Genomic DNA, 24,016 nt, shown 5'->3' on the forward strand with positions numbered 1-24,016 from the left:
TTTCATTTCTTTGACCTAAATCTTTCAGTGTCGAGATAAAGGATTTTTTAGCATCACCCATGTTGAAGATAGTTTATCTACGTGACCAGTTTGTGGAACGCGGTCATATTGACCTTGTGTAGCATTAATTAGATGCTCTTTAAAATTCATAATTAAGATGAGACTGTGTTCTCTGGTTTATAAAAACTCGACTTAGTCATTATGTTTATGAAAATTCGGTTGAATGTTACTAGTCAATACTAATTTTATAGTGTACAATTTCATTTTTTTTTAACAAATCGTAATAAATATTGATAAAAATTTGTTTTGTTATCTCTTTTGAAGAGTCCTTAACCCCGATGTGTTTTTCTTAAGTGTCTTAATTTACAGGCTGATTGATAAATTAGTCTCGTATATTAGTAACTTACATACTGCATGTATGTTGTAATTTATTAATTTATTTAATAATTACTGCTTAATACTAAATTAACAATATATCTATATATTTTGATTTATAAATTATCCGTGTTGTTAGCAACTGCTCGCTAGCAATTATAATTCACATTGTTTTCTGGTGTTTGTTGTTATTTTTGACATTCTGATGACTAGATATATGGAAAATGAATTTTTGGGCCAGTGATTATTTTCTTAGTTTGCCAAATGTGCTTTCTGATTCAATGCTTGTTTTTAGCAATCTGACAGAACTGAAAGATTTTTCTAAACAACATAATGAAGTTGTGAATATAAATATTTATATTATAATTATTTATTTAATTTATTTAATAAACTGAGACATTTTAAATTAATTTTTTCCGAACAACGTTATCTTAGTGTATTACTAAAGTTATATATTAAATTAAAATTAAAGAGAGATAAAATAATAATGGATATGGCATGGCGGGAAATACCGACGGTTCCGGGGAAGTGTACTGGACAAGTTTCTCAACTCTCAAGAGTCGTCTCTCTCTCTCTCTACTGTGTAAAGTGTGCGGTTACTACTTACGGTGCCAACCATCGTTCTCCATATTAAATACTCTCTCTCTCTCTCTCTCTCTCCATTTCCCTCCAAATCTATAGTTTCCCTCCACCCTTCTCTTCTTCCTCACTTCCATTTTCAAATCCTCCTAAATCCTTCCTCTTCCATAGTAGAATGGTTCAAACCAGAGCAACCCCTAAACCCTCCAAATCCAACCACATCCACCCTCTCACTCCAGCTCAAACCCACGAATCTTCTTCCCTTTCCGCCACCGCTTCTCTTCCCCTCACCTCCCCCCTCCTCCGCCGCAGCCTCCGCCTCGCCTCCCTCTCTGACTCCGATCCTCCCCCCCCCCCCGCCACTACTCCCGATTCCTCCGTTAGGGTTTCCACTGGCAACCGGAAGCGAAAGACCGACTTAACCGGCTCAGAACGCGATGTTGACCAAAGGGCAAAGGGTTTTCTAAACTTGAGATCAGGAAAAAAAGTTCTCAAGCGAGCAATGGCCAACGATTCACTTAACGATTACAAAAGTGAAAACGGTGAAGCGAAGAATGACTCGCCGGAGACTAGTAATGACGTGGATGGTGAAGTTCGAACAAGACAACTCAGCAGAGAAGAGAAAGGAAAAGCTGTGGTGGTTGATGGCTCCTCGCGGGAAGAATCCAAAGCGGAGAACTCAACCGTCGACGTTACTGCAGATGCAGATAATGGAGCTTCGCATGTTCGAGAACGTTCCAGAAGCTCTATCACGAAAGAGCGGGGTTCCGGTTCCCGGAGGAACGGTTACATGGAACGCTTCCACGACATAGCGAGGGAGAACGCGTCTCGGTTCGCTCATTTTGAACCGGAAGAAGAAAACGATGACCACCCACCTCCGGTTTTCGAAGAGCCACATGACGAAATTGAGGACTGGCCTGGTCCTTTCTCCACAGCTATGAAAATAATCAAAGACAGAGGGATGAAACTGCAGAACGTTGGAATGGGACGCGATACATCGCGAACGAACTTATGTGAATCTATTTCTTGGGTTCCTAAAGCGAAGGTAGGGAATGCTGGTGTTAGCGTTTCGGTTCCGTCTTTGCAAGAAATGTGCCTTAAGATTCTCTCGAAGAACGTTGATGCAATTGTTTCGCTGGAGAGTGTGCCTGATGTTCTGAGACACCGGCTTAGCCAGTTGCTCTGCGACTCGAGGAAGATGAACAGCCACTTTTTTGAACTTCTGGTGCGTGGAACTCCCACTGAGATTCGGTTAAGGGATTGCTCGTGGTTGACGGAGGAACATTTTACCGAGTGTTTTCAAATGTGTGACACTTCAAATTTGGTGGTATGTGGTTTGAGTTATTTGACGGCTTTCAGTGTGTCTTGTTTTTCTCCTGCGCTCTAGGCTTGTGTTTCGAAGTTAATTCTTTCATCTGATTTATGTTTGTTAGCTACTATTGGTGCTAGAACCTTGTTATATTATCTGGATGTTAGATCTCTATTGTAGTTTTTATGTTGGATAATGGATATCATTATTGAGGATGGTTTTATGATTCAAACAGGCTATAATAGAGCAACTCTGATATAATTGTTTTGATTTGGTTTTGTTAATGTTGTGATTATAATGTTGTGGTATTTAGCCTTGTGGTATTTTGTTTATTCTATGTTCTATGGACTAGTAGTCTGTTTACGGTTTGCCCATTTTATGTTTATATTCCTTAGCATTGTAAGCATTTCAACATAGGAGAACAAAGAGAGTGTGATGGTGTCTTGCAGCTAGCATTTCATGTTGAGAAGTTAACAGGAAAATTTCTATTATTTTTTTTTCTTTTAAAGTAATCATTTGCATTGGGTAAAATACTTGTATATTTTGGTCATGTTCATTCTGTTGGTTGAGTAAACATGTTAGACAAAATAGGATAAAGAATGAGTGCATTAGAGAGAACGTTTGGGTAGCACCTATTGCAGAAATGAAGCTAGAAAATTGCCTTAGGTGGTTTAGGTACGTGTGGAGAAGACCTGGTGAAACCTCATTAGTCATTAAGGAGAGTAGATAAGATGAAGGGTAGCCCGGTTGCTAGTGGTAGAAACAGACCGAGGAAACTTTAGGCATAATTGTTGAAAAGGATTTAGAGGTTAATATTTTGTCTATAGACATGACTTATGAACCATGACATAGTATTATGGCATTGTTGATACATGTAGCTGACTTTGCCTAGTGGTGGAAAGCTTGTTGACCTTTTTAAAAGATTTTTTTTTTGTTGCTTTTGAGTATTTGCTAGCTTTTATTTTTTGTATTTCCTGTTTTCTTTTTGAATTTTTTATTAGGTTCTTGTCAGTTTGTTTTTGAAATCCTATGTTAACTGAGTTCTATTTATTTTTATTTACTTGTGAAATAGGTACTACAACTTGACCAGTGTGGGCGCTGTTTGCCAGATTATGTAATAGTTGCTACTTTGGCTAAGTCACCAAGGCATTTACCTAGATTAACTACTCTATCCTTTAGTGGTGGGTGTCGTCTTTCAGATGGGGGTTTGCGTGCACTTGTTTCTTCTGCTCCAGCACTTAGATCAATAAATCTCAGCCAGTGCTCCCTTCTCACATCTGCTAGTCTTTATATTTTAGCTGAATCACTAAGATCTCTTTTGAAAGAGTTGTACCTTGATGATTGCCAAGGCATTGATGCTGCACTAGTTGTGCCTGCGCTAATGGAGCTTGAACATTTAGAAGTGTTGTCAGTAGCTGGTATACAAACTGTTTGTGATGAATTTGTCAAGAATTACATTGTTGCACGTGGGCAAAACATGAAAGAGCTTGTTTTGAAGGACTGTATGTAAGTAATGATATAGCATTCTGTTTTGTGTCTGTAATCTCCTTAAGACACGATACATTCACAGAATTATTTTCTTGGGGAATAAACATATTAAAAAGTTTGGTGAATACATTTTCGAATTAAAGAAAAATTAAATCCAATTTGGCATTTATGGTTACTTTTTTTAGCTAACTGTTTATTATTCTCTTTGAACATATTTTAATTGTGTTTTTCGTTAGTTCTTTCAAAACAGTACATATTTCTCCAAATTGTAATTTCTTTATTTTCTTTCATTGTTAAAAGTTATGTTTTTCGTTAGTTCTTTCAAAACAGTACATATTTCTCCAAATTGTAATTTCTTTATTTTCTTTCATTGTTAAAAGTTATTTCTCATAAGTTTTGTTGATTTATATTTTTCAATGTGCAGAAACTTGACTGATGCATCAATCAAAGTCATTGCTGAGCACTGTCCTGGATTATGTGTGCTTGATCTTATGAACTTGTGCAAATTAACGGATTTATCCATTGGATATCTTACTAATGGTTGTCATGCACTTAATACCCTGAAGCTTTGCCGTAACTCATTCAGGTGTGTTTTTCTTTTTGCTATCAGTACTTTTGATTTGTTTATTTTCTTACCTTAAGACACTCATGTTACCCTCACTTTTTTATTGAGCACATGCTTGTTTGTCTGTGATCAGTCTGCTCTTTGCAAGAAGTGAGTCATAGTTGTTTCTAACTTCTGAATAAGTTGGTTATCATTGTTCCAGTGCACTGCCTAACTGTTGTTTGGTTTACCAGAAATTAAAATTTTTATACTTTTTTCCTTTTGCCTCTTATTAATGGGATTGGATTCTCTCGCCTTTGCTTTCAACATGGTAGGGTGATAAGAGATAGACACAAAGACCCTAAATAGGTCTCTTACCAGAAATAAAGACCCTAAATTGGATCCCAAAAATTTTGCTGATAGGGCCCTGTTTAGAGTCTGTGTACATTACCTGTTCTATGAAGAACGCGTAAGATTCTGACTAATTGACTGATTGCCACCTACTTAAATACAAGTATTGGATACAAACATTTCTTTTAAATTCAGGGTTTGAGAATCAGTTATTCTATGATCTTGTCATGAATGTATACTATGCTTGGAGGGGATTTTTACTTGATGTCTTCCAACTGATGAATAAATTAACCTTACTATACTATTTTGCTGTTGTAGTGATGAAGCAATTGCTGCATTTGTGGAGACCACTGGACAGTCACTGAAGGAACTGTCACTTAATAACATTAAGAAGGTAAATTGTTTGGTGGCCCATATTTTCTCACCATTGGTTTGCAGGGATATAGGTATCATGCAATATAAAGACATTAACACATTAGTACTTGAACATTGTGACTTGCTGGAAGAGATGATGTATGCTTGTAGAAAGATTAACTAATCCATTTTGGGCTTAGCCTAAAAATATATCCTTTCCTGCTTTTCTCTGTCAAATCTCTTTCTATTCTCTCGTCTGTAAATGTACATCGAGAATGAAGATGCTATTGTATCATTTATCTGGTTCTTCCTTGGAATTAATGACTTACATTACGGCAAAGCCTCCCCCTCTCCCCGCATTGCCCCCAACCTTAGGGGCCTTGCTGTAGTTTTACCTAATTGACACTGTTGAATATTTCTGTCTTTGGGTTTTCAGTTATTGGTTTATTTGCAGCCTACTAATTCTTAGATATATTGTTTCACTTACGGACTGGCTCATTTCATTTAATCCAGGTTGGTTACCATACAACCTTGTCACTTGCAAACCATGCGAAAAATTTGCATTCGCTAGATCTATCGTGGTGCCGAAATTTGACAGACAATGCGTTGGGTTTGATTGTTGACAGCTGCCTGTCGCTGAGGTTACTTAAACTTTTTGGATGCACTCAGGTATATATATCTATCGTTAAACTCACTTATAAACGTTTGTGTGATCAATTTATTGTGTTCCTATAAAAATATCTAGTTCAATGATTTGTTTGTTCAATTTTTTGTGGTTGTATGTATACTGTTATGACATGAATGACCGAGTCTATATAAATAAATGTTATGTATTTATGCAGGTAACAGATGTATTTCTTAATGGCCACTCAAACCTACAGATCCAGATAATTGGTTTGAAGATGTCTCCTGTATTGCAACATGTCAAAGTTCCGGATCCTCATCAAAGTGCTTTGAGTTATTCATCAGTCTCCGTAGATTTGGTATATTAGAATGGAAATTGAAATATATGATGTAGGCATTTGGCACAAATATGTCTAAGATATTTCTAGTAGAACCAGATCAGACGAAAGCCTTTTTGCTAAAATGCCTTCAATTGATGGAGATGTTTGACTTGACGTCTGAGCTGCCCGTTTTGTCATGTATGTTTTTGGTCTGGTAAACGAATATTAACTGAATGAAACATTTTTTCTTTTACAACTGTTCTGCTTGAGCATTTTATTGTTTCCTTGATATACCGAACATCAAACTAATTTATTTAGAATATTGGATGGATACAAACGCATTTGGCTCTTGAATTTCTTGTCATTTAACTGGATTGTCCTTTTTTTTGTTTCTTTTCTTTAGCACGAAACTCATCTGAGAATTACCTGTTTAATAACCTGATCTGATGGGTATTGGAATACTACGGCAATTCAACTCGGACAAGTTATTTGCGGTACTTCGTGAAGTATATTTGGGCCTGATGGCCTTAGTAATTATGGAGTTTTCCCATAATTGGTCTGATATGAAAAATTAGTATGTGTTTTAGTATAGAATAATTAGTTTAAAATAAAACGTACGCGAAATTGCTTTTGATTAAACTAACAGGTTCTACTTAGCCACACGATGGGCTAATATGCAAATGAGGCACAAGCGCACACCATTACATAATTAGCGTAGCAGTCTAGAATAACAATAAATAGTACTGTATTGTCTCCATATTGAACACCGGTTTAGTCAAGTAGAAAGAATAATGTACTTTCTTTTTCTGTGCTGGTCATTTTAATTCTTATCCTTTTCATTAAGTGTTATATAAGTGAAAACAAAATCTAAGATGATGGGGGCGATGAGAAATATTAGATCTAAGAGCATGTTCGTTTGACCATTGTTAGCCTCCGTTGAGCCGAAGTCAATTTTCTTCCTTTGAAATAATTCCATTAACTCGTCTCTGAAAATACAAAAAACTGGTTACAATGTCCAATAAAACTCTAAATGAAGTAAATCCTAGGAAAGGGAGACACTACAGAATCGAGAAATATGATCCATTAGCCACGAAAATAATGCCAACGTTGCGATTAAAACCCTTTTTACATCCAATACATCTGAATTTGTTTTTCAAATGACGAGTTTTTTTCCCGTCAAATATAACTGCAGGAAGAATACAAGACACCTATACGAACTGCAGAATGAAATGTCCATACATTAAAAAAGGAAACTTTTTCCCTCAGGTACATACGTAAACATCTACATGCATTTACATAATCTAAAAGCTTATACCTCTATGATTAGAGGAACTATTCGGATTTTGAAATGTGCAACTGTTTCGAAGCAATCCAATTGAAGCGTAAGTAATAATCTTTGGTATTTTATGTCTGTAAACGTAGCAAGTATGTTTCCTCAAGTAACGACCGGGAGTTTGCCATTTCAACCATCTAAGAAAGGTGAGGAAGCTGCCACAGTTAATGCATTTCACAAGTAGCAGTAATCCATTATAGAAAATGGGTAATACATATGAACTAACGATAATATTACCTCGAAGCCCATCTTTTGGTACAATATCTGAGCAGGTCTATTATTTCTGTCCACATGCACATACACCTGTGTCACACCTGCTAAATTAATCCAGGAGAATAAGGTGAATTTTATAGTATTATTTCATGAGTTATATCAGACATAAATTATATTTAAGTTACTCTCAATTCAAAGTTCATATTACCATTAGATTTTGCAGCTTCAACAGCAAAATACATCATGTTGATTGCAATTCCCTGTCGGCGAGAAGATTTGGCAACGCATAAGTTTGCAATATAGCCATATCTGCTTGGTGGTGTTCTGTTGATGCAGCAAAAAAGAGGAGCCTTTACGCGTTCCTACAGAAATGATTAAGTTGCGAAAAGCTCAATACCATCAATCTAGGTGGAGCAACAGGTAAGACGGTAAGTGTAATACCCCGGGAAAAGTCTCTCCTTGTAGCAAATGTCGGATATTCAAATCAAGGGTTCCTACAACACTTTTTAATATTGAGTGCTTTACATTCTTTTGCTCCTTCCTCACCTGTTAAACTTGACTCCAAACACCATAAGTTGAGACATACTCAGGGACAATCAACTATGGTATCCTTTTAATCACTAAATCAGAACTTTGAAGTATGTATTATAATCTTAAATTCTCAATTCAATCAGAATCTATGAGATTGATTTACCGTGATAATGCATGTGCAGCTATCCCCATATTGTACCTTGCACCGCCTTTTTAATGCATTAAATTCCTAAGCAATAGGAATTCTCGTTAAGGTTTTCATGAACAAAATCCAATGCATACAGTACAGACATGAAGCAAAGAAACTAAAAATCAACTCCTACCTGCTCGGCAAATTTTCTTTTGTAGTTATCAATATATCTGGATAAAACATAATGAGAATCAGTTGCTTCTATATGTATTGTGAAACAATACAAATGAATTAGGCCTACAATTGGCAGGGTCATTCAGATTTCTTCCAATAATCTACTGCTAATTGAACCAATGTTACACAGTACTAATGTTATACATCTAATTCAAATGGTACACAGTCTGCAAACATGTTTACAAAATACACCATACTATACAGGACTTACTGAACCACAATGAAAGCAACATATTCTTTCACAATCCACATTCATTCTTCATAATCCTTGTTTATCCCAACCAAAAGAACATTTGACCTTTCCTGATGTATGCACCATGTCTTACCTTTCATATGTTCGATTCTCCCAGTGACTTTCTGCCCTTAGCCATGCTGCTGTCTACCACAAAATTTAAAACAATCAAAATACATAAATGTGAGGAAAAGAGGTCAGCATCATAAATTACACATGACTACACACATTTCATATTTTCTTTTTCTTTTTTCCAGGGGCACACATAAGAAATGTAGAAGTAATGCGTTTTTATTGAAAATTATAGCATTTAATGTAATCAAATGCATTAGATTGTCTAATACCTTGTGATTTATGAGAAAAACTCACTATACGTTTCTTATTGTGTGCCCAAAAACGGTTTCTTTTTAACCAACAATTTATTGTGGCTTACCCAATACTCTTCATCAAGCACAGCTTCTCGTGCAACAAATTGCCCAAACTCAAACCTATTTACTCGAACCAATTCTTGATCCGATGGCTGCAAGCGATCAAATTGAAGATTGTTGGTTTCCACTTTGGGAACGGGTGGGGTTGAAAGCTGCACAGAGAGTTCCTCCTTTTTCTTCACATCATCATTATTATTCTTCATTGTTGGTGAAAATTTCGAATCCATGGCCCTGTTCATGTTAAACACAGTACAGAACAAACTAAGAATCACTCAAACAAGAGAGAGATAGAGAGAGAGAGAGAGAATTGAAACTCACATGGTCCATGAAGCAGCAATTCTTGGGTATTTATAAGGGGTTGAAGACCCATTGAAGAATAAGGCATGGAATTCGGCTCTATGAATTGGAATCGTTGACATGAGAGGCATGTTTATTCTTCTAGATTCAAGGGCTTATTAAAACCCAAAAAGAAAAAATTAAAAAAGTTTATATTTTTGTAGCTTAAGAGTTGAATTTACTTGTGTAGGAACAATCCCGTTTGGTTGTTCCAATATGGCATGGATGCAAAGGGTAACAAAATTGAAATGAAAGAGAGAGAAAGGTGAAGGATTTAGGAGAGGAAGAAGAATCAGGCACTATTAAGCTTCACAAGTTTGAGAATTGGCTTTAATGATGAAGACACTTCATCAATCATCATCGTGTTTCTACGCCATGGAGTTGTGAGTCACGACACTGGGTGTGCCTATCTGCCTTATTTTATTTTGTTTCACTTCATATGATTGAGATTGCACCCCCTTTTTTATTATTATTTTTCTTGACATTATAATTTAGTTGGAAAATTTTCAACGTCAGATTGGAAATACTACAAAACAATTTATTATATTTTTAAATTTTTTTACAATTTTAGTTTTTATGTTTATACTATTTTTATTAATTATAGTATTGTGTAATGGTTAATAAACTATAAAAATGTTAATTTTAAAAAGTTATAACTAAAATTATAAAAAATTAAAATGAAAATTGGAAAATTATAAAGATTCACAATATATTTTAGTATATTGAAAATCATATTAGTTATTAAAAAATATTGAAAATTATATTAAATGATGTAAATTTTTTATACTGTTCTCTTTTATTTTTCATATTAGTTAAATTGTAAATATTAAAAGACACTTAATTATATTATATAAATTTTTATTTGTATTTGTATTTTTTATAATTTTAGTTCTTAGATTTATACAATTCAGATTTTTAGTTTCTTATATTATCGTGACCATTTAAATAACCAACATGCAGTAATTCTTTTTATTAGTCAAACTATTATTTAACAATTAAAATATTAAAATGTTAATTTTTAAAAATTATAGACTAAAATTATAAAAATTGAAAAAAAATCATAAAATTATAAAGCATAGTATTTTAAACAAAAATTTTGAGTTTGAGTATTTTTATATATAAATTTTTTTGAATAATAGACTCATTTACTGTATTCAAATATATTTGATTTAGATTAAATCAAATAAAAAATAAAAAAATATTAAAAATTATATTAAATGTTATATTTATTTTTATATTGTTTTCTTTTATTTTTTATCATGGACTTGTATATTTATCGAGTTAATTATTTTTAATGCCTTGTATAAATTGTTGAGTGAGTTTAGGTAATTTCAAGTTGACGTGAATTTTCTGTGCAACGGATTTAGCTATCTATGGAATATGGATACTGTGTTGATGTTACAAACTTGACATTGAATCTGACTCAGAGAAAACAGTGACTGAGGATAAGATATTATCATATGTCAGCTACTGTTTACATGTACGTTCATCGTATCTATATTTATGGATAGACATAGATCTTTTGTTTTTGGTACAATATAGATATGGATCTATCTATTTTTCAATATTTTCATATTAATAAATAATGTCACATTATCTGTAAATAGACAAATAAAATTATAATTTTGTCTATTAAATATATTTAAATTGATAATGTTGCAAAAATATTCCTAAAAAATTAATACTCTAAATTTTAGATTAAGTGGAACCTTTTTTTAAGTATATTTTAGTTATCAATAATTTAAAAGTATCTTGATTTTTTGTTAAAAAAATTATTTTTCATTTTATTACAACATAATCTTACAAATCGCATGCTTCCTCCCTCTCTCGCACGCTTTCATATTTACTTTTCTCCAAAATATCTATTTGCTAATACCTCTCATAATTCGTTAACGCATCACTATATCTTACACATCACCTATTTCTTGGTCCTAAATTATTAATTTTTAATCAAATAATGAACAAAATTGTCACCATTGTAAAAGAAAACTAATAAAAATCAAAATGTAATTGAAGATGTCCTTATTGTCAACAATGAAGATTATAGTTTATTATATAAACATAAAGACTTTTAATTCAAAAAATGGAACAAATTATGGTTAAGAAAAATTTAATATAAAACTTTTATGGCTAAGAAAAAGTAAATCAAGTTTATACATTTTTGAAAATTTTTAAAATAATATTTAATCAAACAACTTTATTTTAATGTATAGCATATTTTTCAAAATATAAATAAACATATGCTATAAGACTATATGACTACAAAATTCAATTCGTTTATTTTTATATATATATTATTACAAAAATAATGTTATATAATTAATAATTGAATTCATACAAATGAATGTCTATATAAAATTATTAAATAAAAAAAGTAATCTAAACTTACTCTTAGAAATAAATTTAATGATTTATCATGCTAAAAGAAGATCATTATTGTCCTAGAGAAAATACTATTGACTACTATCTCAAGACATCATTATATGGAGCAAAATATACTAATATGCTAGATTCCCCAAACTCATTGAGCCCTACATCAAAGGGTGTTGCTGCGGGACACTGCAATGTCCCTTGACCCTATATTGTTTGTTTTTTCACTATGGAGAAACATGATTGATACCCTTGTCTTTAAACAAGGAATGGCTTTATACATTTTTGATACAAGTCTAGCATTTGAAATTCTTGATTGCTACATCTAAAAGTAAAATTTAAAAAATTATTGATTCCTATTTCATTGTGAGTAAAGACAATATCTTCTTGACCACAATATGTAACCCCACCCAATCCAACCACATCTATTTGTTCTATTGAGAGAGAAAAGTCAAATCCACTCCAATTTCACCACTTGATGTAGTTTGATTATTAGAGAAAAGAAAAAACCAATTTGCATACTTCTTTAGAAATCAGTTGAAAAATCAATTCTGGCATTTAGGTATAGCGAAATTCTTCAGATTATCCTTTTTGAGTTCCCATGGTATATAGATTTGGAGACCAGGGTGATCATCCCATATAATATATAAAAAAGTTACAATATTATCCCTACTAATTACACATATATCATATACTTTTTAGTAATTTTACCAACCCTGCATGAGGAATAGCATACTCTAACAATCTTATGGCATTTTGGGAAGAAGAAATATATTAACCAGTGTTTTTAAGATATCAATTAAAAAATTTAAATTTTGTTTATTAAAAAATATAATAATACACTAATTTTTTAACCAGTAGATTAAGGAGTCTAATTAGTAACGCCATTTGGAAATTACACTCGATGATGATTGCTTGAAACCTCCAGAATTCCCTAGCCTTAAGACCATGAATGATTATGCCCACAGTTCCTCTTTGGTAATAGAACAAGATTCAAGATTATAATAAGTAACATGCAAAAAGGTTCCCTAATGATCCTTGAGAATACCACCCAAGTTTTTTGTTTTTGGTCAAAGAAGCAGCATGGTTTGGATATGGACATAATGAGCATAAGCCCATGTAAACCTATTAGTAAAATAATGGGCTTATGTAAAGCCACAGCCCAATTAATACGAGGCGGTTAAAGGAGCTACAGAATCAGAAGAGTACTCTGTGGAGCAGCGAGAGTAGCACCATCACTTGCACAAACACTCCCGAGAATGGTGGCCATGGGCGGCACCACCACCAAGAGAATAGAAACTTACGAAGAGTTCGTGAAAGTTCACGCGCTGCCACTCGCGGCGTCAGGGTTGCCGGAGACACTGCACCGCCGACTTTTCGAGAAGCTATCTGGCGAGACCTTCGACGGCGGCGACCACTTCCAGATCGAGCCATGCGAAGAAGGTCGTCAGAGGCTCCTCGTTCTCACCTCGGAATCCATGGGGAAGGACTCCAACGTCTTCCTGATCGATCACGCATGGACTTTCAGACTCTCCGACGCATATAAGCAGGTCCTCGCCTTCTTCCAATTCCATTTCCTCATTTTCTCTTCCTAGGGTTTCTTTTCTTGTTAGTAACATTCTTCTTTTGTGTTTATAGCTGCATGAGGTTCCAGGATTGGCGGAGAGGATGGGTTCCTTGATGTGTGTGGATATTGACGTGAATTTGAATGGCAATGATGATGGTGATGCTGAAGCTGAAGTGAATGGTGAGCGTGGTGTTGTGGATATTTTGGAGAGTGATGTTCGAGAAGCAAAAGAGAAAGGAGATGGCACGTTGAGATGGTTGGAGCTTGAAGGGCTTGACATTGATGATGAAATGCTTCTTTCTCTAGCTTTGCCTAATAGGTTTCCGGTTTGTAACACTTTTTCTTATTTATGTTTTTTAAATTTATAATATCATATGATTATTGAATTATTATTGTTATGCTTTGTTATTGTCGTCAATCATTTTTTATAATTTGAATACTCAATGCATTGTTCTTTCCTTTCCATCGTTTCAGAATTTAGTGGCACTTAGCTTGTTTGGAAACAAGCTCAACAGAGCTGAAGTAGTTGTTCAAGAAGTTGTCAAATTTAAGCATCTTAAAGGACTCTGGCTCAACAATAACCCGGTTCTTAAAAATTGGTAACTTTTCTCATATTATGAAAAAATGATAGTTAAACCATGTGTTCCTTTCGTCTGGTCACTTGTTTCTGTTGAAGAGAACTAAATTGGTTTATTTCTGTCTTCTAGTGATGGTGAGCTTGTAGATGTAATTCTTAAGGAGTTGCCAGAACTAGAAATATATAATTCAAGCTTCACAAGCAATTTTGGGGAGTGGGCCTTGGGCTTTTGTGCAGGGATATATGGAAAGGATAACCCTGGAAATGCTGATCAGGCTGACAATACACTGCACAGTGTGTCTACTCTTGACCTTTCAAATAGAAGCATTCCCAATTTAATCAACGAGGTTGAACTGTTTCTTGTGGTTATTTTCTATGTGCATTGCTTTTTTTATTTTGGTCCTAGCTGTTGTTTCTAAAGTATAGATATAAGACTAGAATGTATTGTTTCACTAGAACAAAAGTGATTGCTTGAGTTAAAAAGTCTGGGAATTCTCTATCTCTTACCCAGGAGATAGTAAATGGTACACAAAGCATAATCAATGAAATATGTTAATTTGTGGCATTTTATACCAATTCATTACTCCCAAATGTGTTTGTTTTTATCTTAATTTTTTTATGATTTTCCATTTTTTCAGGCATTTTCACCCATTTGTTTGCCATCTCTTTCATACTTGAACATACGTGGAAATCCATTGGAGCAAAACTCAGTTGGTGACTTGTTAGATCTGCTGAGGAGATTCCCTTGCTTACGTTCATTGGAGGTAGTTTTGATTTACATTACCACAATTTATTTGCACCCCAAAATTTCCTTTGTTATTTTTTTAATTTTTATTTATTTCCGTACTCTTGTGACCAGTGTTTTGGTCTTTGATAATTTGAGCATTTTTCAGGTGGATATTCCTGGTCCACTTGGAGGGAGTGCCGTTAAAATTCTGGAATCTCTTCCGAACATTTCTGAGCTAAATGGTATCAGTGCATCTAAAATACTGGAAACTGGAAAGCATGTTATTGATTCCATGCTTCTTCCTCGACTTCCTGAATGGACTCCTGATGAGCCACTTGCGGACCGTATTATAAATGCAATGTGGCAATATCTAATGACTTATAGACTTGCAGATGAAGAAAAGTTAGATGAAACATCTGTATGGTATGACCTGCATTTTACTTGTCTTCCTTTCTTTGTTCTAATTTAGCACTAACTTTCTTTTGATTAATATATGCATTTTTAAGTTTGTTACATTTCATCAAGATTGTATGATATATACCTTATTATCTTAATACTACTTGATTCATTGGATCAATGTTTGACCCCTCAAATTGTTGGGTTCAGTACAGTTAATGGAATAAAAGAAAAATAGCAGTGTCACATGAATCATTGATGATCAGTTTTTCCCAATGCTAAACCACTTGAACAGCGCATTGTTTCGGATATTCTTTTAGGTATGTGATGGATGAACTAGGTTCAGCTTTACGGCATAGTGACAAGCCAAATTTCAGAGTGGCACCTTTTCTTTTCATGCCAGAGGGCAATCTGGCATCGGCTGTAAGGTTATCTTCTTTATTTTTTATTTTCAGATTTGTGGTTTGATATGGAGGTTATATTTTCATGCTCTATGAATGTACCTGCTGCTTTACCATATAATTGTACTTTGGATAATGTCTAACAGCTTTTGTTTTTGTGATGGAAGACTTCCTATTTGATCATTATTTCTGGCTCATTATTGTATCTTGCCTTCATCACCTATGTTGCTCATGTTTAAGACTTAAGTCAAAATTAATCATACAAGTAATGACTCTTCCATTTTCTTCAGCTTTTCTATTCTATGGCCAACGCAGAATGTTCAGAAGGATGATGAATGCACTCGTGATTTTCTTCTTGGTATTGGGGAGGATAAACAACGTTCTGCCAGGCTTACTGCATGGTTCCACACGCCACATAACTATTTTATTCAAGTATTCTTTCTTTTGCTTAGATAGATTGTGATTTCTGATTTATGGTTAAAAATCTATTGTATTAGAGCTAATTGATATACTGCATCCAGGCATATGAGAAGCACAATCAGAAATTGCAATCCACGAGTTTATTACCTCCCACTATTCAGTCTTCCGGGAGAAGTATTTGTCAACCTGATAGGTGTCCTTTGCGTGTTTACACAGATATACCTCATGTAGAGGAATACTTGACACATCCTGAGTTTGCAATCAGTAAGTTTAATACGTGTACGCTTTAACTTTCTCTTAATTCTTTTTATTGCTCTTTGTAACACTTCATAATTAATAGTCAAATTATTACGTTACTGGGAACATTTTGAGTATCTGCCAATCTTCATGTTAAGTGCTTATTGAACTTTCCTTGTTTTATTTCAACCTTGGATGATATTTTGTGGTTGTCACTATGTCTTAAAAAGCTATACTTTTTATTGTTGACTTTCTTTTTTTGTGAATGTTTGTATGCATATAGCAAAGGAACCAAAAGATGCAGATATAATATGGACAAGTGTGCAGGTAGATGAGGATACCAAAAGGGCCACGGGAATAACGGATCAGCAATACATTAATCAATTTCCTTTTGAGGCATGTCTTGTTATGAAACATCATTTAGCAGAGACAATTCAGAAGGTAATAATTGTTAACTGACATTGTATGATGATGCCAATGAGATTATCCTAAATGAGGGACCAATGTCCATTATCCATTTCTAGTGAAATACAATCGAACCATACTTATTCATCCTGGCATGCAACAAATTTATTTTCTTTTCTTTTCCAAGTGAGGCTTTTTGAGATAACTTGAAATCATATTTTCTTTCTTTTTCTGTTTATTTATTTTTGGGGGGGGGAGGGGGGTTGGTTTACCTTGCTACAGGCACATGGATCTCCTCAATGGTTGCAGCCTACTTATAATCTTGAAACACATCTGTCTCAACTTATTGGTGACTATTGTGTACGCAAAAGAGAAGGACTAGACAATCTTTGGATCTTGAAACCCTGGAACATGGCCCGAACTATTGATACTACTGTAACTGATAATTTACCTGCAATAATCCGGCTCATGGAAACTGGTCCTAAGATTTGCCAGAAGTATATTGAACAACCTGCTTTGTTCCAAGGGAAAAAGTTTGATCTCCGTTACATAGTACTGGTTCGGAGCATGCACCCTTTGGAGATATTCCTGTCAGATTGTTTCTGGGTATACTGATTCTTCTTCTGGGCTCTAACTATGAGTAACTTAAGACTCTGAATAAAGTTTGTTAAGCCTTTTTCTTCATTTTATTGTGATATTCATAAAGATTCTAATGGCAGAAGGTTTTATATTTTATTTTCAGGTTAGGATAGCCAACAACCAATATTCTTTGGACCGAAGTAGTTTTTTTGAATATGAAACTCACTTCACTGTTATGGTATGTCCCGAGTACCACAAGATATTCAGTTGAAAACTTGATTGAAGTATTAATATTTTAGTGCTTTCCTTTTCTAAACAAGTTTAACATAGTCTGTGTGATCTCAGAATTATCGCGGAAGATTAAATCACAAGAATGTTCAGGATTTTGTGAGGGAATTCGAAGAAGAACATCAAGGTAATGGGACTGCCTCATTTATATCCTCTGCCGCATTTAAAAATGAGTTTTTCGAGGCTTCCAGAGCATGGTTTACATTTTGAATGAATTTTTGATACAAATTCCTCGCCCTGTATCTCTTTCAGTTAAATGGTTGGACATACATGCAAGAGTAAGGAATATGATTCGATCAGTGTTTGAAGCAGCAGCTGCTGCACATCCTGAGATGCATAGTCCAACATCAAGGGCAATGTACGGGGTAGATGTCATGTTGGACAGCTCTTTCCAACCTAAGTTATTAGAGGTTTGTATAAGAAGCAATGGTCCTCTGTTCATGTATTGAGTTATTTGTTTAGGATGTTTGCTGGGTGAATTATGGAATTCTGTGTAACACTTGCATTTCCTTTTATCCAGGTGACTTACTGCCCGGACTGTACAAGAGCTTGCAAATATGATATGGAGATTGTGGTTGGAGAGGGAGGTGTTGCTAAGGGTTGTGATTTCTTCAACAATGTGTTCAGGTGTCTCTTCTTGAATGAATTTTCACAGGTTAGCCCATTGTAACACAATAGAAAGGTTTGTGTAATGCTTTTTCTCGTGGGCTAAGTGGTTTGGGCAATGCCGTGCATGCCTTAATTTTCCTTTGCTTAGAGATGGTAAAAAGGAACACTTTTGAGCACTACTGTTATTTTCCTCGAAGAATATGCGGGAAACTAGTAACTATGCAGCAACGATCAATATTGAGCCACCTTTTGATTAACGTTTAGAATTCCGTTGGCTTGCGTTTGGTTTTTGTTTTTATCGAACATTGAAGTTAAATTGTACAGACTTCCTTCGCTGCAACGCAATTTTTTTTCAATGCGTGTGCAAATATGGAGTAGAATAGCGCACGATAACTCAATCAAATTACATCAAATATTTCTATTAACAAACAAAAATAAGGCCCTATTTGAACTAACATTTACATTGGATCTCTCTATAGTGGTGATGGTACTGTAGACACGTCTACTACTTTTAAATCGTGATAACGACGAGGTTAAATGCTCGACTGAACTGGGAATTTAAATGGATTTGCCTGGCAAGTGAATTAAACACCTTGTTCGGCTGTTTCTGCTGAGGTATGTGATTGATTTCTTAGCGTTGAAATCTTCCTCTGTAGTTCAAGATTTGACATTCGCTCGTCCTCCAGTGCCCGCTCAAGCTTTCATTATATAAAAAATAAAAGGTTTCAGCAGACACAATAACAAGGATAAAGCCCACCCAAAAAATATATTTGAACACTTGATAGCTGTTCATATAATTACAATTATGAATGATACCTTGGCAGCCCGGGTGCTCCATTCACCTAAAATAGCTCTTAGTCTTTCATTCTCTTCTACATACTGTTACGATTATTGCAACAATTCCGTTGTAAGCACCTTATAGTCAAAGGCCACATACTAGTTAGTAAATTCTGCAAGATACCTGTTTGTTGGTCGTGTGAACATGTTGGATCTCTGAGTCCCTGTCAGCAATCAATGACCGGGCAAGCCTTAACTCAGATTGCACTTGGTTCATCTGAAAATAAATTTCCAATTCAAATGAGTCCTTTTAGTTTGTGCAGAAATTTTCATTTCAAATTTTAATTTACAGGACAGGCAAATTATATTATGATGACTGCGCTTTGTTGTCTGCACAGACATTTAACACTAAAAATCACATAGTAATTACCTCCGCAGAAAGGGTCCGTAACTCTTGATCACGAGCTGCTAGAAGATGGGCAAGGTCAACCTGCAATATAAGCAATTTTTTACCCCCAATAAAAGGAAAAGAATGAAAACATTGCCACCATTATTTACTGTTTTTGACGATTTAAGCAATTTTTGCAACCTCGTTCTGATAGCTAACAACGCAAATTAAGGTAGACATCCTCAACTTGATTCATATTACAATATCAGGAAAATTTACTTACCAGTCAAAAGAACTGTAGTTCTTGTTGTAATTGTGTGCAAGTTTATAACAAGAACTGTATTTTAGCAGGTAGGATTTTGATTGCTAATTGAATATGTAGAAATGAATAAGTTTTGACATGATACTCTGGTTTATGTCACAAGTTGAATCGGATTGCACCGCAACTATACTACTAATTCAATAGAAGATTATTTGCTATTGCATAACTCGCAAATCTCCCTGATTAGAAAAACAATACCAGGTTAAATATTTTATCTAGATACAACCACAACAATGCCCATTGAAAGAGACATAAACATAACCTATGAGAATTTGTATAAATTAACATAATGGCAAAGAAGACTGGGAAGAAAAATAGACTATTCGTGTTAATTATTACCTGTGGTGTGCTCCGATCATCACTTCGTTCGTATTTGCTTAAAGACTCTTGCAACCGAAGAATCTGCAAAGACTCAATGTTGGCGAACTAATTATAAGAATTACCATTGGTGGAATGTCTACATTATAAGTATCAATTATAGTTTATATAATCAACGGTAAATTAATGCTTCAAATCTTTGCATACCTCCTCACTCAAAAAATGAAGATTTTCACGCTGATATTGCAGCAAAGCCATTTGCTGATCAGAGAGCCTACCATCATGGTACCTATTGAATCAAGATATACTAATTATAGTGTTCACATTCTTTTCAATCCAAGTCCACAGTTTGATTTGTGTTTGCACGTGATTTACATTAGTGTTTTGGCATAACACGATCTTTTAAATCACATGGATAAAGGGAAGATAATCATGCATTCAAAAATACTAGTTTGCTGTAGCAGTATTTTTTCCCCCATTTTCTGGTTTGAAAATCAAACATGGAGCGTGTCATGAAGTAAATTAAAAAGGAAACTTAATCACAAAATGTTTGCCTTAGACCCTCCAAAGAACTTGATGGTTGTAGTGGTGAGTACAAGGACTTCAAAACATCAGGATGTGAGTTCAACGAATTATACTGGTGTATGTACCCTGTTTGCACAAAAAATGTAGATTGAAAGGATGAGTTAATACTACTACTGCTATTATCACCAAAGAAGAGATCTCAGAAGTCATAATTATAAAAGTGGTGAATTTAAGCACAACATATCAATATCTACTTAAATTAAAAGTGTATAGAGGTAGAATGCATTACATTTGTGCAGTTTATTTCATCCAATGGGGAGCTGGTGGGCTGTAGCCCCCCCAACTCTCAAGACATTGTTATAACTTTTTTATACAAATTTATTAAAGTTGTTTTTAATTTTATCTATAATTGCATCTACCCAATACAAAAGCACAATCTATCAATACATTTTCCTAGATTTTTAATCCAAACAGGCTGTAGCACCTGAAGGTTCAACATCTCTCTTTAAATGTTCTTAAATTTGTTTACATTTTTTTGCTATGATTTTTGGGCTGTGTCAACAGGAACAAATTATAATATGAAATTTCAAGCTTCATCCAAAACATCTCCCCCCAAAATTAATAAATAAAGCTTACCAATGTAAAGACTCATAAAACATCCAGCACATGCTGCTTCAACCACCATAATAATCCTGCTCAATTTTAAAGCAACAAAAATGACACAATCATCTTGGTAGTGTAAAAAAGGTGAACTAATTTCCAGTCATTCACTAAAGAAAGAATGTACTGACGGAAGAACCACATGGAACCAGAACTTGATGATGAACAATTGTATCATTAGGCCATAAAACCAAACCATGGGAGATTATAAGAGAGTAATAACATTTTTTAAACAAATTACATTAAAATATTCTCTACAAGGAAAATTATTGCAAGTTTTGAAATACCAAATTTCATTAGATTATGACAATGCCAAAAGTACAACTGTTAACACACCTAGACAAGTGGAAGGGGATATGGAGATAAAAGCATGCTATATACTGTAAAGTGTCAACCAAGCTCTGTATATTCTACTCAATACACATATACCGCAGCTAGAAACTCAGTAAATAGCAATATATGGAACATCACTATCTACTTGTAAAACCATTCTTCATATGACACTATTTTACGTATACTTATTCAACCAAACATACCAAAAAGCCTTACTTCATGTCATCATGCCATCATGCACTGTTCAGATAAAATATGGTAAAATACTGTAGAACTCAAACATTAGTCAAAAGTCATTGACACCTAGTATTGATAACAAGATTCAGATCAAGGATAGAGTCCTTCATATTTAGAAGTGGCATGCTCTTCCCAATATTTCAACCTTTTAATTCAATTTAATCTATCCTTGAAAAATCTATGAAGTAGACAAGCATAACCAAATGAAGAATATACCTCAACAGTGCAGAAATTGACACAAAACCAGTGTAAGGTTTCCAGACTATAACAAGTAGCATTGCAGCAGTTCCTGAAGTTAAATCAAGTATTTAAAAATGTTCACACTATAATTAACAACTCAAATAATGTAAATTATCCATGTTGTTATAAATATCAAAATACTCATAATATCAATTGACTTCACATTATGTATGATCTGAAAGAAAAGTTGAAATACCAAAATACATACCATAAGCAGTAATAGCAAAGGGTATGCGGACAATAAATTTCAACTTCTGGCTGAAACTGTAATATCCCTGAAAAATTAGATTTATGACAAAAGAAAACATAATCAAACAGTAAAACAACAACAAAGAAAACTAAAACCTTAAGAGATCTATGCAGCGAAAATTCTGTTAGGAATTCTATTATTTTATAGGTTTCGCACCATTGAAGACCTTTTAGATTTCCAAGTCCTAGTTGCAAAATATTCCAAACAAATTCCCAGTGTATAAATGCACATGAGATATATAGACAAATTAAGAAACTATGTAACAATGAAGTACTAGTCATACAAAGAATTACCTGCAACCGTATCTTCTGCACTTGATAAACCAGATATTGTTGAAAGATTCCTGAAGCAGTAAAAATATAAAATTAAACTGCTATTTATTAAGCTACATACAATAATATTATTAGTTATATACTTCAGCATTAATGATAATGTAAACTCCAAAGCATTTGTCTGCACCTTTGTTTGATTCTACTAAATGTTACAGAGTAATTTAACCAAAAAATAAACATAGTATATTAATATGATATAAAATCAATCATTAGAGAAAAGCTAAATCAGCTAGCCAATATAATTCTTCTGAAGATCCCAGTGGAGATAAAGGCAACAAATTGGAGTCCAGTGGGGGGAAATCAGAAAAGAAAGACTTTTCAAACAAGCAGAAAGTATAAAAGTCCCAATAGCAAAAGGCATCCACAACATGCTACCACACAGTGCAGCAATAAAAAAAATGCTTATCTTAAAATAAGAATTAAGAACACATAATTCAAGGTTGTTCCAGCAATGCAAACCTGTTAACAGCAAAAGAAGAACATCACAACTACAAAGAACGGGAGAGATAAGTCCTTGCACGGGATGAAATATCCATTGAGCTCCTATGGCCAAAGCAGCATAACCTGCCTAAAATGGAAAGAACCAATAAATAAGCAATTCACACCACAATCAAAGCCAAACACAAAAAAATCATACTTTAGAATTCAATTTAATTCAATCATAATCATGAAATGTTGGCAAATCGGCCATCGACCCATTAATTGAAATGAGGAAAAGATTCAAACTTGCCAATAGTATGCAATAGAAAACACTAGCAACAACCCTTGACGCTTTGCGGTGAGCGAACAGAGGAGCCTCGTGCAGTATATCGAGAAAGCTAAGGTTACATAAAAATGAAAATAAAACAGGAGTGATTATGTATGCATATGCATGCATGATCCATGATACAGAAACAGAAAAGGTTGAGAAATTGGAGTGTTTTTACTCACAGAGCGTTCTCTTCGGACGATGTAGTTGGGCGAGAAGCGTATCTCTCTGTTGCCATCGCAGAAGAGAGAGTTTGGATCCACGCGTTCTGTTTCAGACTTTCAGCGTTCAGTTTTGCAGAATTGCAGCTGCTTCAATCCCCCTCACCAAAACACTCGTCGTCTTCACCCAATTTTTTCTTTTGAAAAAAATTAATTAATTATTATTATTAAAATTTTAGTACACTGTAGAAATATTATTAAATTAAATTTTAAAATACTTAATTAAGAATATATTGTAAGATTATTTTTAAGTTTAAATTTTTTTTATATAAGTGATAAATCTTATAATTATTAATAAAAAATATTTTATTAAATTAAAAAATTAAATAAAGAAATAGATCTTTTAAATTTAAAATGCATTTTTAATATTTTTAATTATTTTTCTTTTGTTCATATTTTTAGAAGCAGTAATAATTCACTGAAAAAAATATTTTTAAATTTTTTAAATAAAATCTTATTGCCTGTATGTGTTTAAATCCAGTCCTAAAAATTAGAGGTAACATTTCCTTTTTAAAATTTTCCTATCCTACAAAATATTCATATCATATATAGTAATATTAATTAATTAAAGAGATAATTATCTCTCTTATGATGAACACAGTTTGTATGACTTAACTAGAGTACCTACCAGTCTGAATTCACGGGTTAACGAAAACATTAATTTTAACTAGTCTTATAAAATATATCGTCACTTTGACAAAATTTTCA

General features: G+C 33.9%; 4 protein-coding genes across 18 annotated transcripts; 2 read left to right on the plus strand and 2 right to left on the minus strand.

The window, feature by feature from the left end:
• Positions 1 to 854: 854 nt before the first annotated feature.
• On the plus strand, positions 855 to 6,260 carry LOC113865209. 2 transcript variants are annotated; one of them, XM_027499619.1, is made up of 6 exons: positions 855 to 2,281; positions 3,336 to 3,769; positions 4,176 to 4,337; positions 4,965 to 5,040; positions 5,514 to 5,669; positions 5,843 to 6,260. In XM_027499619.1, the coding sequence occupies exons 1-6, from the start codon at positions 1,130 to 1,132 to the stop codon at positions 5,990 to 5,992; spliced, it is 2,130 nt and encodes a 709-aa protein (XP_027355420.1). In that variant the 5' UTR covers positions 855 to 1,129; the 3' UTR covers positions 5,993 to 6,260. The 2 variants fall into 2 exon arrangements, 1 of the variants encoding a protein (XP_027355420.1); XR_003504970.1 differs by having other exon boundaries at positions 1,076 to 2,281; positions 4,973 to 5,040; positions 5,843 to 6,081.
• Positions 6,261 to 6,844: 584 nt separating this feature from the next.
• On the minus strand, positions 6,845 to 9,870 carry LOC113865220. Of its 12 annotated transcripts, none has more exons than XR_003504973.1 (10): positions 9,364 to 9,830; positions 9,051 to 9,276; positions 8,712 to 8,764; positions 8,345 to 8,381; positions 8,185 to 8,250; positions 7,932 to 8,036; positions 7,699 to 7,852; positions 7,515 to 7,591; positions 7,260 to 7,414; positions 6,908 to 7,161 (listed from the first exon to the last, which is right to left on the minus strand). XR_003504973.1 is itself a non-coding variant. In XM_027499678.1 (9 exons), the coding sequence occupies exons 1-8, from the start codon at positions 9,471 to 9,473 to the stop codon at positions 7,555 to 7,557; spliced, it is 777 nt and encodes a 258-aa protein (XP_027355479.1). In that variant the 5' UTR covers positions 9,474 to 9,859; the 3' UTR covers positions 6,845 to 7,414; positions 7,515 to 7,554. The 12 variants fall into 12 exon arrangements, 6 of the variants coding, with proteins under 6 accessions (XP_027355479.1, XP_027355453.1, XP_027355469.1 ...); XR_003504971.1 differs by having other exon boundaries at positions 6,948 to 7,161; positions 7,515 to 7,594; positions 9,364 to 9,863; XM_027499678.1 differs by having other exon boundaries at positions 6,845 to 7,414; positions 7,515 to 7,580; positions 9,364 to 9,859.
• A 3,057-nt stretch (positions 9,871 to 12,927) lies between these two features.
• Positions 12,928 to 18,310, plus strand: LOC113853241 (tubulin--tyrosine ligase-like protein 12). The gene is made up of 15 exons (XM_027483760.1): positions 12,928 to 13,301; positions 13,390 to 13,644; positions 13,793 to 13,917; positions 14,026 to 14,242; positions 14,534 to 14,659; positions 14,789 to 15,045; positions 15,339 to 15,446; positions 15,710 to 15,851; positions 15,941 to 16,103; positions 16,360 to 16,517; positions 16,764 to 17,087; positions 17,224 to 17,298; positions 17,406 to 17,475; positions 17,601 to 17,758; positions 17,869 to 18,310. Exons 1-15 carry the CDS (start codon positions 13,011 to 13,013, stop codon positions 18,016 to 18,018), a joined length of 2,619 nt encoding a protein of 872 aa, XP_027339561.1. The 5' UTR covers positions 12,928 to 13,010; the 3' UTR covers positions 18,019 to 18,310.
• Positions 18,216 to 23,420, minus strand: LOC113853242 (protein FIP1). 3 transcript variants are annotated; one of them, XM_027483761.1, is made up of 14 exons: positions 23,270 to 23,420; positions 23,070 to 23,157; positions 22,799 to 22,907; positions 22,301 to 22,350; positions 21,966 to 22,032; positions 21,734 to 21,806; positions 20,924 to 20,979; positions 20,317 to 20,413; positions 19,970 to 20,051; positions 19,784 to 19,846; positions 19,165 to 19,224; positions 18,919 to 19,011; positions 18,774 to 18,836; positions 18,216 to 18,655 (listed from the first exon to the last, which is right to left on the minus strand). In XM_027483761.1, exons 1-14 carry the CDS (start codon positions 23,323 to 23,325, stop codon positions 18,542 to 18,544), a joined length of 1,071 nt encoding a protein of 356 aa, XP_027339562.1. In that variant the 5' UTR covers positions 23,326 to 23,420; the 3' UTR covers positions 18,216 to 18,541. The 3 variants fall into 3 exon arrangements, with proteins under 3 accessions (XP_027339562.1, XP_027339564.1, XP_027339563.1); XM_027483763.1 differs by having other exon boundaries at positions 18,402 to 18,655; positions 23,103 to 23,157; positions 23,270 to 23,410; XM_027483762.1 differs by having other exon boundaries at positions 18,402 to 18,655; positions 22,799 to 22,903; positions 23,066 to 23,157; positions 23,270 to 23,410.
• Between the last annotated feature and the right edge of the window lie 596 nt (positions 23,421 to 24,016).

This window comes from Abrus precatorius, unplaced genomic scaffold (genome assembly GCF_003935025.1).
Source record: "Abrus precatorius isolate BTA unplaced genomic scaffold, Abrus_2018 Scaffold10, whole genome shotgun sequence".
In the NCBI taxonomy this organism is placed as follows: domain Eukaryota; kingdom Viridiplantae; phylum Streptophyta; class Magnoliopsida; order Fabales; family Fabaceae; genus Abrus; species Abrus precatorius.

Excerpts from the sequence above, each read along its gene's own strand:
- LOC113865209 (XM_027499619.1), top strand. The coding sequence starts at position 1,130 with ATGGTTCAAACCAGAGCAACCCCTAAACCCTCCAAATCCAACCACATC. Across the intron at positions 2,282-3,335 it reads GTGACACTTCAAATTTGGTG|GTACTACAACTTGACCAGTG; the intron begins GTATGTGGTTTG and ends CTTGTGAAATAG. Across the intron at positions 5,670-5,842 it reads AACTTTTTGGATGCACTCAG|GTAACAGATGTATTTCTTAA; the intron begins GTATATATATCT and ends GTATTTATGCAG.
- LOC113865220 (XM_027499632.1), bottom strand. The coding sequence starts at position 9,473 with ATGCCTCTCATGTCAACGATTCCAATTCATAGAGCCGAATTCCATGCC. Across the intron at positions 7,595-7,698 it reads TGAAGCTGCAAAATCTAATG|CAGGTGTGACACAGGTGTAT; the intron begins GTAATATGAACT and ends GGATTAATTTAG. Across the intron at positions 7,415-7,514 it reads ACCAAAAGATGGGCTTCGAG|ATGGTTGAAATGGCAAACTC; the intron begins GTAATATTATCG and ends CACCTTTCTTAG.
- LOC113853241 (XM_027483760.1), top strand. The coding sequence starts at position 13,011 with ATGGTGGCCATGGGCGGCACCACCACCAAGAGAATAGAAACTTACGAA. Across the intron at positions 13,645-13,792 it reads CTTTGCCTAATAGGTTTCCG|AATTTAGTGGCACTTAGCTT; the intron begins GTTTGTAACACT and ends CCATCGTTTCAG. Across the intron at positions 17,759-17,868 it reads TCCAACCTAAGTTATTAGAG|GTGACTTACTGCCCGGACTG; the intron begins GTTTGTATAAGA and ends CCTTTTATCCAG.
- LOC113853242 (XM_027483761.1), bottom strand. The coding sequence starts at position 23,325 with ATGGCAACAGAGAGATACGCTTCTCGCCCAACTACATCGTCCGAAGAG. Across the intron at positions 22,351-22,798 it reads TCTTCTTTTGCTGTTAACAG|GAATCTTTCAACAATATCTG; the intron begins GTTTGCATTGCT and ends TTACTGCTTCAG. Across the intron at positions 19,012-19,164 it reads TACGGACCCTTTCTGCGGAG|ATGAACCAAGTGCAATCTGA; the intron begins GTAATTACTATG and ends ATTTATTTTCAG.